The sequence below is a fragment of the Podarcis pityusensis genome, assembly GCF_964106645.2.
Source record: "Podarcis pityusensis genome assembly, chromosome: 9".
Classification (NCBI taxonomy): domain Eukaryota; kingdom Metazoa; phylum Chordata; class Lepidosauria; order Squamata; family Lacertidae; genus Podarcis; species Podarcis pityusensis.
This window is the reverse complement of record NC_138034.1, coordinates 74,227,897-74,239,714: the sequence shown is the minus strand read 5'-3', so window position 1 is coordinate 74,239,714 and position 11,818 is coordinate 74,227,897. Positions and strand designations below refer to the sequence as shown.

At 49.0% G+C, this 11,818-nt stretch overlaps 1 protein-coding gene and 2 long non-coding RNA genes across 3 annotated transcripts; 1 reads left to right on the top strand and 2 right to left on the bottom strand.

The window, feature by feature from the left end:
• Nucleotides 1–1,509: 1,509 nt before the first annotated feature.
• LOC308485437 lies at nucleotides 1,510–6,606 on the bottom strand. The gene is made up of 2 exons (XR_013990490.1): nucleotides 6,446–6,606; nucleotides 1,510–1,978 (listed from the first exon to the last, which is right to left on the bottom strand). It is a non-coding gene; the product is annotated as an uncharacterized lncRNA (long non-coding RNA).
• Nucleotides 6,607–6,717: 111 nt separating this feature from the next.
• Nucleotides 6,718–7,417, top strand: LOC308485485. The gene is made up of 2 exons (XR_013990558.1): nucleotides 6,718–6,799; nucleotides 7,229–7,417. It is a non-coding gene; the product is annotated as an uncharacterized lncRNA (long non-coding RNA).
• Nucleotides 7,418–8,063: 646 nt separating this feature from the next.
• LOC308485413 (uncharacterized protein) lies at nucleotides 8,064–10,291 on the bottom strand. The gene is made up of 2 exons (XM_081021292.1): nucleotides 10,139–10,291; nucleotides 8,064–8,500 (listed from the first exon to the last, which is right to left on the bottom strand). The coding sequence occupies exons 1-2, from the start codon at nucleotides 10,159–10,161 to the stop codon at nucleotides 8,110–8,112; spliced, it is 414 nt and encodes a 137-aa protein (XP_080877418.1). The 5' UTR covers nucleotides 10,162–10,291; the 3' UTR covers nucleotides 8,064–8,109.
• Nucleotides 10,292–11,818: the final 1,527 nt, after the last annotated feature.

Genomic DNA, 11,818 nt, shown 5'->3' with positions numbered 1-11,818 from the left:
TCCTTCTCCTCCTCCTCCTCTTCTGCCAAATTCTTGTTGATGTGTCTTCCACTGCCTGCCTTGCCCCAGGGAGAGCCTACTTAGCTCAGCTCTGCAAAGTGGCTCCATCCTGCCCCCTGGAAGCCACTCTGCCAAATAGCACCCACAGAAAGCACCTTGCTTGACTCCTGGGCCAGAAGGAGAAACACAACGGGCTTATCCACATTAATATCTCGCCCGGCTTTTTCCAGGCACAGACGACACCTTAAAGCTCAGTGTCGGAACGTTGGTTTAATCCCATTTATTCATTTTGCCCTGGAGTTTTTCCTGAGGAAACCCACTCTTAAAAGCTGAAGCTCCGCAAACGGCAATTCAGTTTTTATGCAGATTGCCGTTTGCTCCGACTGAGCTTTAAAATCACAGCATTGAAGGGTTGGAAGGGACCCTGAGAGTTAATTCTGTGTCCAGGGCAGCTGTCTACCAGCTCCATCTGGTATGCAGGCTGAGACCCTCCCTGCCCACAGACTGTCTCTCCAGAGTGGTGCATGCTCTGGTTATCCCCCGCTTGGACTACTGCAATACGCTCTACGTGGGGCTACCTTTGAAGGTGACCCAGAAACTACAGCTAATCCAGAATGTGGCATCTAGAGTGGTGATTGGGGGTGGCCGCCGAGACCACAAAACACTGGTCTTGAAAGACCTACACTGGCTCCCAGTTAAGTTTCCAAGCACAATTCAGTGTTGGTGCTGACCTGTAAAGCCCTAAAAGGCCTCAGTCCAGTATACCTGAAGGAGCGTCTCCACCCCCATCGTTCAGCCTGGACACTGAGGTCCAGCTCTGAGGGCCTTCAGGTGGTTCCCTCATTGCGAGAAGCAAAGCTACAGGGAATGAGGCAAAGGGCCTTCTCGGTGGTGGCACCCGCCCTGTGGAACGCCCTCCCACCAGATGTCAAAGAGATAAACAACTACCTGACATTTAGAAGACATCTGAAGGCAGCCCTGTTCAGGGAAGTTTTTAATGTGTGACATTAATGTACTTTTAATCTTTGTTGGAAGTCGCCCTGAGTGGCTGGGGAAATCCAGCCAGATGGGCAGGGTACAAATAATAAATTATTATTATTATTATTATTATTATTATTATTATTATTATTATGCGCTGCTCACAAAAACAGCGCAGGGCCTGGCTCACAATGCCCCTGAACTGCTGCGTTCCCCTCCCCCAGCCACCCTCTGGCAGCCAAGAAGGATGGAGCAGGCACATTCCTGCCCCCTGGTGCTGGGCTTGCAGGGCACCCGAGCTGCCATCCTCCCAGCTGCCTTCCAGCTGGAGGTCGCCTGCTAGGGACTCCGTGGCTCGGGTGCCCTGCAGGCCCAGTGCTGCCCGGTTCGGGGTCTGGATCATGCCAATCACGTCCCCCTCAGCCACCCTCAGTCGCTCTGCCTGAGCTCCCAGCCCCCAGGCTGCGCGTATTCAAATCTCCCTTTGCCTCCTCAGCACCCTGCAATCTCAACGGGAAAGGAGATCCATCGTGAGGTTATAACTTTGGACTGTTTTATTCGGAGAAGTTCGGCCAGGAGGGCCGTTTACCATGTGAGCTGGAAGATTTTGATGGAGACCGGTATTAGGATCCTCTTTGTGAAGAAGAAGATGAGGATGGGAGGGACCAGGGAGAGGACGAAGGCGAAGAGCGAGGGAAGCAGCCGCCCGAAGAAGGTGTCCAAGATGGGCCGAGTCGACCTGGCAAACAAGACGATGGAAGGGATCACATGGTCGTAGATGATGAAGAAGGGGAGGAGGAGGAAGAAGAGGAGGACGAAGCTTATGCGGAGGAGGAGGTCGCAGAAGAGGAGCGTGAAGAAGATGGAGAGAAGCTTCCGAAAGCAGCGGAAGATGCCTCTCAAGGTGATGCGGAAGGCCATGCTCTGCCAAAGGGTCTGCCTGGGAGCTCACTCGGCGTGGGCAGTTGGCTGTGGAGACTCCTCAGCTGTGGCACCGTCCCTGCAAGGGAGGAGAGAGAGGACTGGAGGATCATGGGAGCACGAAACATGGGTTGGAGGAAAGACAGTTGCCCATCCGCTTCCCGCCGTGTCTACATTTTGCAGTGATATAACTGATTGGACGCCATCCTGAAATTCTAAACAAAATGAAGGGTAGGGACTCAGCTAGGTAAAGGTAAAGGTACCCCTGCCCGTACGGGCCAGTCGTGTCCGACTCTAGGGTTTTGCGCCCATCTCACTTAAGAGGCCAGGCGCCAGCGCTGTCCAGAGACACTTCCGGGTCACGTGGCCAGCGTGACGAAGCTGCTCTGGCGAGCCAGCACCAGCGCAGCACACGGAAACACCGTTTACCTTCCCGCTATAAAGCGGTACCTATTTATCTACTTGCACTTAAGGGTGCTTTCGAACTGCTAGGTGGGCAGGAGCTGGGACCGAAAGACGGGAGCTCACCCCGCCGCGGGGATTCGAACCGCCGACCATGCGATTGGCAAGTCCTAGGCACTGAGGTTTTACCCACAGCGCCACCCGCGTCCCTCAGCTATACAGCTGCATATAAAACGTTTCAGGTGTGTTTTAAGTGCAGTATGCAATGTGGCACTAGATGGTGATAGTGAGCCTTATGGGAAATTCAATATTATTGTTATTTTTAAAAGCATTTTCAGAATGGTTTTTATATGCGTGTAGATTCCACCTAGGATTTAAACATGCCTTGATTATGGAATTCTCTGGATACTGAATCCTGTGGCTTGTATCAGTTTCTATACTTGTGCAATGACGTTACAGAATCCAAACATTTGCAACCAATAAGCAGTGGGGCAGTGGTAAGTTCAGGAATGAAAGGCTGCTCTACTTTATAGCCACAGCCACATCCCCTTCTAAAATTATACGAGCTTCGAAGATCATACCCATATCTCATAATTATACAATAATACAGTGAAAGCTCGCATTGCGAATGTGAGCTGTATGGGATGCACATTCACAAACCACAGTGTTCGCAACCCACAGTGGCGCATCGGCGCACACGTGGGTTGCGATTCGGCGCTTCTGCACATGCGCAAAGCGCGATCCCCGAAACCTGGAAGTAACCTGTTCCGGTACTTCCAGGTTTTGGCGGGTCCATAACCCGAAAAAAACGCAACCTGAAGCGTCTGTAACCCGAGGTATGACTGTAATAATTAGAGACGCAACCATCTCTACAGATCTCCACATGTTACCTTTCTTTTTTTTTTAAATGATATTTATTAAAGTTTCACATGAAAAGAATCACATTAATATAAAAAAAGAATTTAAAAAGAAAAAGAAAAAAACACAATACAGAATACAAAAAGAAAGTAGAATAAAAACAGTTAAAAACAATTCCATCTTTTCATCACTACTTTTACATTTACTTGTTTCTCGGACCTCCTCATACCTCCCTCTTTTGTATTCCAATTCAGTTTGTTTGTCCAGCAATTCCTTTCCCTCCTTTTTAATCCCAATCTTTAATCTTAATATAATATAACATTAAATTTTTACCTATTAAAAACCAATTTTCCATTCTTTTAACCTTTTTAATCCTAATCCTTAATCTTGATCTATATAAATTTTAAAGCATGTACAGCTAGAAGCCACTTAATTTCAATCCAACATCACTCTAACATTCATTAATTTTGCAATATTTCTGTAAGTAATCTTTGAATTTCTTCCAATCTTCTTCCACCGACTCTTCTCCCTGGTCACGGATTCTGCCAGTCATTTCCGCCAATTCCATATAGTCCATCATCCACATGTTACCTTTCAGCTAGAGCCACTATTTTCCATGCATGTACATGGACATACGATTTGGAGTGCTCCAATCTCGTTTTTCCTAATTGACTTGTATTTTCCTATACACAGCAGAACTTGAGCACCATTTTTCTTGTAATGGAAGTGCCTTGTGTTCCTCAATCCTTGGCTTTGCAGCATACAGAAAAACAACTCAGTCTTCTTCCCAAACACTTTCTCCAGCGTGACCCTAGGAGCCAATCCTCAGTGGCCGACTCACCTCCTTTCACTCTGATTGGCTCCCATCAGCACAAGGGGTGAGAATGCTTTCTCTCAGTGGCTAAAGAAAATCCCCTTTCTTGCTGAATGGGTGGCTCTAGAACCCTGGAATTAGGAAGCCTGCTGTAGAAACAGGAGCGGGTCTTCAACCCCCTATGACCCCAGATCACGACCAGTGGCATCGCAACAGGGGGCGGGGGGCAGTGCGCCCCAGGTGCTATGTTTGGGGGGGTGACATGAAGGCACGCCACGGGGGCTCGCGGCGGCGCAAGCAGCCATCACACCACCCCAGCCACATATGGAGGATCCTCTGTTCAAGGCTGCATCCGCAAGCACAGGATCCCAACGCTGGCAGCAAACTGCTACATACAGCACATGTGCGGCATCGCATGCATGCACTGTACAAACGACGGTGCACATGCGCTGTACATAGCGGTCTGCTGGCGGCGGTGCTCCAGCGCACTCCTTTACTGCTACAGCTGCAAGCAGAGGATCCTAGCACCGTCCATACGGCACTGGAGCGCCGGTGCCGGCAAACCGCTATGTACAGCTCATGTGCAGCATCACTACGTACAGCGCATGCGTCGTACATAGCGGCGCCGCATATGTACCCTATGTAGCGACACCCCGCCCCAGGTGTCATGACGCCTTTATTCGCCCCCTGATCACGACACCTCTTCCAATAAGTCCTTGGTTCATCACCACCACTGAAAAGCCATAAATCTCCAGTCCTTCATCGCCTCCCCTTTTCTTTCTGATCATTATTCATGGAATCATAGAATTGCAGAGCTGGAAGGGACCCGGGGGTAATCCAGCCCAACCCCCTGCAATGCAGGAATCTCAACTGAAGCATTCATGATAGATGACCATCCAACCTCTGCTTAAAAGCCTATGAGGAAGGAGAGATTGTGTATCTCTGCTCGAGAACCTGCGAGGCAGGGGTGGGGAGACTCTGGCCAAACAGATGTTGCTGAACTACAACTCCCATCATCCCCAATGTGTTTAAAGTTGTAGTTTAGAGATGAGCTTAGCAACACCTGGAGGTGTGGGTCAGCTACCTCTGCAGGTGCCAAAGGTTCTCCACACCTGTCTCCCAGGCAGTAATTTAGCCAGATAGAGAAGATTCCCCAAACCAGGTAATAATAACAAGCACTGGGCAAGGCATCTCCTGCCTGATTCTTTGAGTCAAGCCAACTTTCTGAAAGGGCTTGTCCACCCAACGGCCATTTGTTCCAATTCAGCGCTAAACCGCAGGGGAAAGTGGCCATTTGTCAGGAGTTCTTCAGCTGGGATTCCTGCACTGCAGGGGTTTGGACTAGATGGCTCCTGGGAGTACCTACAATGCTATGGCTAAAGGTTTTGACCTTTAAAGTCCTATGTGGCCTAGGACCCATGTACCTACGGGACCGCCTCTCCTGGTATGCCCCGTGGAGGTCCTTAAGGTCCACAAATGACAACATTTTGGAGGTCCCAAGTCGCAAGGTGGTTAGATTGGTTTCAACTAGGTCCAGGGCCTTTTCAGCACTGGCCCCGACTTGGTGGAACACTCTGTCACAAGAGACTAGGGCCCTGAAGGACTTGACATCTTTCCCCAGGGCCTGCAAGACAGAGCTGTTCTGCCTGGCCTTTGGTTTAGACTCAGTCTGACCCTTATGTTTCCCTCCCCTTATGGTCTTGATTTATCGGCTACTTTAAATTGAGACTGCATTTTAAATTGCATTTTAACCTGTATTTTAAATTGGGTTTTTTCCCCCTCTCTTTTTCCCCTATTATGTTTTTACTGTGATTTTATTGGTGTTAGCTGCCCTGAGCCCAGCTCTGGCTGGGGAGGTCGGGGTATAAATAAAATTTATTATTATTATTGAAGTGAAGGACATGAGGCAGGAGTTGATAATGCAGGTGAGCTGCAAGCAAGCTGCCGGCCAGCTCTGTGGAGGCTCCTTTTATTGACACAATATGCAAACCCAGGCAGATACATTTTGGGCTGTGGCCTTTACAAGTCTGCCAGTCCCGAGATCGTGGGGTGGTACAAAGCTATTTTGGCACCTGTTTCCACCTGAGACAAAGGTCTCAGAGACAAAGGTTACAGACAGGACACCACAGACTACTGAGACCGCAAAAGGTTAGACAGAGGGCAAGATGTTCAGAAAGCTGTGGCTTTATCTGTGAGGGGGAGTGTGCCCCACATCCCAAGGTCACGCATGCACACAGCTGAGGCTGCCTGTGGGCAGGGAGTGTGCTCTGCACCCAGCGATCATCCCTACAATTATTATTATCCCTACAATTATTATTATTATCATTATTATTATTATTATTATTACTCTGTGAAGTCCCAGGACTCAGGGACTGGGGAGTGGCAACAATGCTAGAGAGCAAAAGGCAAACAGGTGAGAAGGATCCTTCCTGCTTCTAAACTGACTTGCCCGATGCAGTGAAGTGGACCCACCTTGTTCCTCGCACCATCTGCACCTTGCCCTCTGTCCCATTGGCCTGCCTGCCTGACCTCACGCCCGACCTCTGTCCGTCTTCCAAATGAGTGGAGCCCTCTCTCCTGCCATGGTTCCTCAACAGCCTTGGGCCGCTGCCAGGGCTGTGTGAGCATGGCACCTCTGTCACCCTGTCATGCTTCCTTCCGGTGATGTCACAAATGGGTGTGGTCTTAATGGAAGGCCCAGCTGACTCCAGGCTGGCAGGAAGTGAGGAAAGGGCACTGGGAGGCAAGTCCAGCAGCGCAGTGTCACTGCCGTTTGAGATGGTGCTGAAAGCCACTGGACGTGGGTGTTCAATGGTTTAGGCTTTGGTGATAAGCCTCATGTGGGTCGCCGGCCCTTCAGAAAGATGCCACCCAACCTGAGAAGATTCAAAGTCAGCATGGCTGCATTCTTGAGGCAACCATGTGATTCTGAGGCCCAAAAGGCCAATACGGTACCAAGTTGTCCCAACATGAGCATGGTTTCCTGGTGATTGTTGTAGGAAATCTGCTAATCCCTAATTCCTGACGCATCCAGCCTCTGCTTGTAAAGACCCCTAATGAAACAGAGAGTCCACTATGTTTTGAGGCAGCCTGTTGCACTGTTGAGCAACAGGCATTGTTGAATGTCCATCCTACTGTTTTGGGGAAATTGCAGCCAAACATAACTATGTATGAGTACTAGTTAGTGCATGAAGGGGTTAAGACCACAGAGTGAGATTCCTAGACACAGCTAGGTCAACCCCCTCTTCTCCAAAGTAGGTGAAAGTGAAACCTTCTCTTCCCTCTATCTCCACAACATGTAACTTACCATGGAAGATGTGTCTAAGCAAGCTGCAAGCCCAGAGCATGTGTTTGAAGCTATGTTGCTGTATTTCCTATCCAAGAGTATTCTGCCTGTGTTCTCCTTGCTGCTGCTTGAATAAATGCATGAATCTGACCTTTGAATTTGTAAGTAAAGCGTCTAAACTTATTTAGCAGTGTGTAGTCTGTTCGCTGCAAGAGGAGTAGAGAGAGGAGGGTGCTTTGCAAGTGGGTTAAACAGGACAAAAGCTTTAGCAGCCTGCAACCTTCTGATCATCAAGTCCTAGGCTCTGTGGTTTAACCCACAGCACCACCCGCATCCCTTGTTTTCGCCTACCTGGTAGCAAATCGTCACAACTTTCTTGGTATTGGCAATTAGGCATTGGTATTGTTCTGTAGGTGGAAAAGGGGAGGTAACACCATCACCTGCCCCGCATATTGAAGGGAAGTCCGTTAATGGATTCCGGGGGGCGTGGCCATGTCTGAAGCCTGGGGAGGTGAGGGCCTAAGGCACGCCCCATAGCAGTGACCCAGGGGGAGTTCCTAGTTGATGTGCATCAGCAGGACTCCCCCTACTGGTGGTTAACCCTTCCCAGACTTCAAGCGGACGGGCTGAAGCCGGATATAGTCGGTTAGGACCAATGCCTAAGCCAATACCGCTCATCACCTGTAACCAATAAAGTTGTGGCCTTATTTAGCCCATTAACCTTAATAATCATGTCATGCGTCATTATTTCCACTGGGGGCGGCGCGGAACTCGCCACGCAAGCAGGAGCTCAGACCACGCGGCTGGTTCATGTTGCTTGTATTGAGCTGGATTCTCAGGACCGCCATCCTCACCAGGCCAGCCGCAGCAGCCTGAAATAGCTGGGGAGCAGGAAGAGGTGCAGGCAGCAGCCGGCGGTCAGCGGCAGCAGCAAGGCACCCAGGAAAATCAGAAGGGCCCCAAGCACTTCGTTGTAGAAGACTTCTGTGGCGGGAGCCAAGGCATCCATGAAGACCAGGGAAGCAGGGACCATGCGGTCGTGCAAGACGGCTAGTGGGATGGAGAGGGAGACGACAACGTGGAACATGATCTCTGCCAGGAAGATGCTGTAGACCAGCACGGCCAAGATGAGCAGCGTCTGCTCCAGGGCCCCCAGGATCTTGCTTGCGATGGAACGCAGGCCGAGGAAGGTCTTCGACCTCGGAGACAGAGGGGCCTTCTCCTCGGGTGACACATTCAGCCTAGAGGGGGCAGAAAAGGAGGCAAGGGAACGCGTGACCTCGTTTGCTCTTTGAGGGTATGTGATAAAGCAACAGCCGACAGGGAACAAAACAGGAGGAATGGATTGTGAATTACAGTGGCACCTTGGTCCACAAACTTAATCCGTCCCAGAAGTCCGTTCCAAAACCAAAGCGTTCCAAAACCAAGGTGTGCTTTCCCATAGAAAGTAATGCAAAATGGATTAATCCGTCCCAGACTTCTAAAAACAACCCCTAAAACACCAATTTAACATGGATTTTACTATCTGATGAGACCACTGATCCATAAAATGAAAGCAATAAGCAATGAGCAGCAGTCACACAATCAATCAATCGGTAGCTGAACTGGGTTCCACACAGTCACAAAAACCAACAAAAGAGAGCCGCAAAAACAAAAACGCAAAATAAATGGCAAAAATAGATAGACCTCAATGTAACACTCAAAAAGGACGTGTGACACTCAAACTGGAAGCAAAACACTGAAAACGGGAGCTCACCCCGTTGCGGGGATTCAAACCGCCAACCTTCTGATCAGCAAGCCCAAGAGGCTCAGTGGTTTAGACCACAGCACCACCCACGTCCCTAGGTTACCTTAGGACATCCCTATTTTCATTGGAGAAATGTTAGAGGGTCTGGAGTTATGTGACCCCCGAGCCAAGGAGATAAGTAACTATACAACCTTTAGAAGACATATGAATGCAGCCCTGTATAGGGAAAGTTTTTAATGTTTAATTTTAATATGTTTTTATATATGTTGGAAGCCACCCAGAGTGGCTGGGGAAACCCAATCAGATGGGCGGGATATAAATAATACAATTGTTGTTGCTGCTGCTGCTGTTGAATAGGACATCCCTATTTTCATCTGAGGAATGATGGAGGGTATGTATAAACCAGAAGTGAGAAATCTCAGTCCTAGGGGGCTGAATTTAGCTCCCCAGGCTAAGCATTCCGGAATCCTGGTCTGGATTGAGGAACGGATCTTCCATAGACATTATGCAGCCCTCTCCAGCTGGCCCTCAAAGCTCTCCCAGGCCACATTCATCACACAAAAAAGGTAAAGGACCCCTGGATGGTTAAGCCCAGTCAAAGGCGACTATGGAGTTGTGGCGCTCATCTCGATTTCAGGCTGAGGGAGCTGGCATTTGTCCACAGACAGCTTTCTGGGTCATGTGGCCAGCAGGACTAAACCGCTTCTGGCGCAAAGGGACACAGTGATGGAAGCCAGAGCACACAGAAACGCCGTTTACCTTCCTGCCACAGTGGTACCCATTTATCTACTTGCAGTGGTGTGCTTTCGAACTGCTAGGTTTGCAGGAGCTGGGACAGAGGAATGGGAGCTCACCCTGTTGTGGGGATTCGAACCACTGAACTTTCTGATTGGCAAGCCCAAGAGAGGTATTTTGGCCTGGCTGCACTGTGTCCTTGGACTCTGAGCATGCCTCGTGTTCACCTGTTTAGGTGATACAGGGATTGTACATAAACTAGGCTACTCTACTTTGTTGGCATTCATCTGGCTCCAGTCATCTGTTGGAGTCTATGAGTCCTTGTGTTGGGATTTGCCCACTGAGAATCACCCTAAGAGCTCCACATACAGAGGCACTGCGGCAATCTCCTACTCACCGACTGCCTTCTGAACGAGCCATTTCTATCCCTGGGTGTTGTCCTCCCACACGCAGCCTGTCTTCATTCCTTCATCCAGATCTTTCCCCTCTCAGCTGGGCTCCAGCTCTTGCCAGCCAAACAGCTCTTGTGGCCTCTGCAAGGTCCATTATCCCGGTGGGACAAGCAAGCTGATGACCACATCACCTGGCGCTGATGTCATAAATTAGGTTGGGTAGCCCAGAGGCTGGCTAAAAGGGGCCAGGTGGTGGAAGCATCTCAGCTCCTTCACCCAGTTAGATCAAAGGCACAGGATCACAGGAAGCTGCCATATACAGAGTGAGACCCATTCACAGACCCTCTAAGTGTCCCTGTTTTCCAGATGTTCTACCACATTCCCTCGCTGGTGAAAGAATTGCACTGGTTCCCTGTTTGCTACCAGCAGGGGTACCAACTCCTGGGGGTCGAGCCCATTCTGAGATCCCCTTCATTTTGGGCTAGGGGATGCTCCCCACCCCAAAATGGCTTTGGCCCAGTATACCTGAAGGAGTGTCTCCACCCCCATCGTTCAGCCCAGACCCTGAGGTCCAGCTCCGAGGGCCTTCTGGCAGTTTCCTCACTGCAAGAAGTGAAGCTACAGGGAACCAGGCAGAGGGCCTTCTCGGTAGTGGTGCCCTCCTTGTGGAACACCCTCCCATCAGATGTCAAGGAAATAAACAACTATCTGACTTTTAGAAGACAGCTAAAGGCAGCCCTGTTTAGGGAAGATTTTAATGTCTGATGTTTTATCCCATTATTATTATTATTATTATTATTATTATTATTATTATCATTAATTCTGTTAGGAGCCACCCAGATGGGCTGGGTGTAAATAATACATGGTGGTGGTGGTATCCAAAAAGCATGGGTCAAATACATGTTGGAAGTGTAAAGAAAAAGAAGGGACTTTTTATCATATGTGGTGGGAATGTAGAGAAGTTAGGGGGGGGCGGAATGATATATAATGAATTGAAGAAAATGTTTAAAATGACATTTGTTAAAAAACCAGAAGCATTTTTGTTAGGGATTGTAGGACAAGACCTGCCAAGGAAAACAAAGAATTTATTTATCTATGCAACAACAGCAGCAAAAGTCTTGATAGCACAAGGATGGAAGAATGAGGAAACCCCGAAAAAAGAACAGTGGCAAGAGAAATTTATGAACTACACAGAATTGGCTAAACTGACATACAAACTGTGAGATAAGGACAGCTGTGACTTTAAAGCAGAATGGGAACTTTTCACAAGTTACTTAAAAAGACAAAAAAATGAATTGGACTCCTTGGCAGGTTTTGAATAAACAGACACAAATTTGTTGATTGATAACATGGTAGACAGATAACGTAAAGATTTATACAATGTTACAGTATGCAGAGAATAATATGTGCTGAGAAATCAGAGAGAGGAGCTGAGGAAAGTCTTTAGAGGAGGGGAGGGAGGGTTTGGGGGGGAAGGGGAGAAAATAATTAATATGATATGTTTTGATATGTTGTTATGTTGAAATTGCTAATAAAAACATTTATGGGGGGGGAGCACGGAGGTGAAGCAAGGAGCCGACTGGAGCCCAGGTCTGGTGGCTGGCTCCTTCTCCTCTGGCTTGGAGGGGAAAGAGACAGTGCCAAGAGGTGGTGGTGAAGTCACCAGCCATTGAAGCCATGCAGCC

What these genes read in the sequence shown, in the direction of transcription:
- LOC308485413 (XM_081021292.1), bottom strand. Translation starts at nt 10,161, where the DNA reads ATGGCTCGTTCAGAAGGCAGTCG. An exon ending in GCTCGTTCAGAAGGCAGTCG is followed by an intron (nt 8,501 to 10,138) that starts GTGAGTAGGAGA and finishes TGCCCCCTCTAG; the next exon opens with GCTGAATGTGTCACCCGAGG.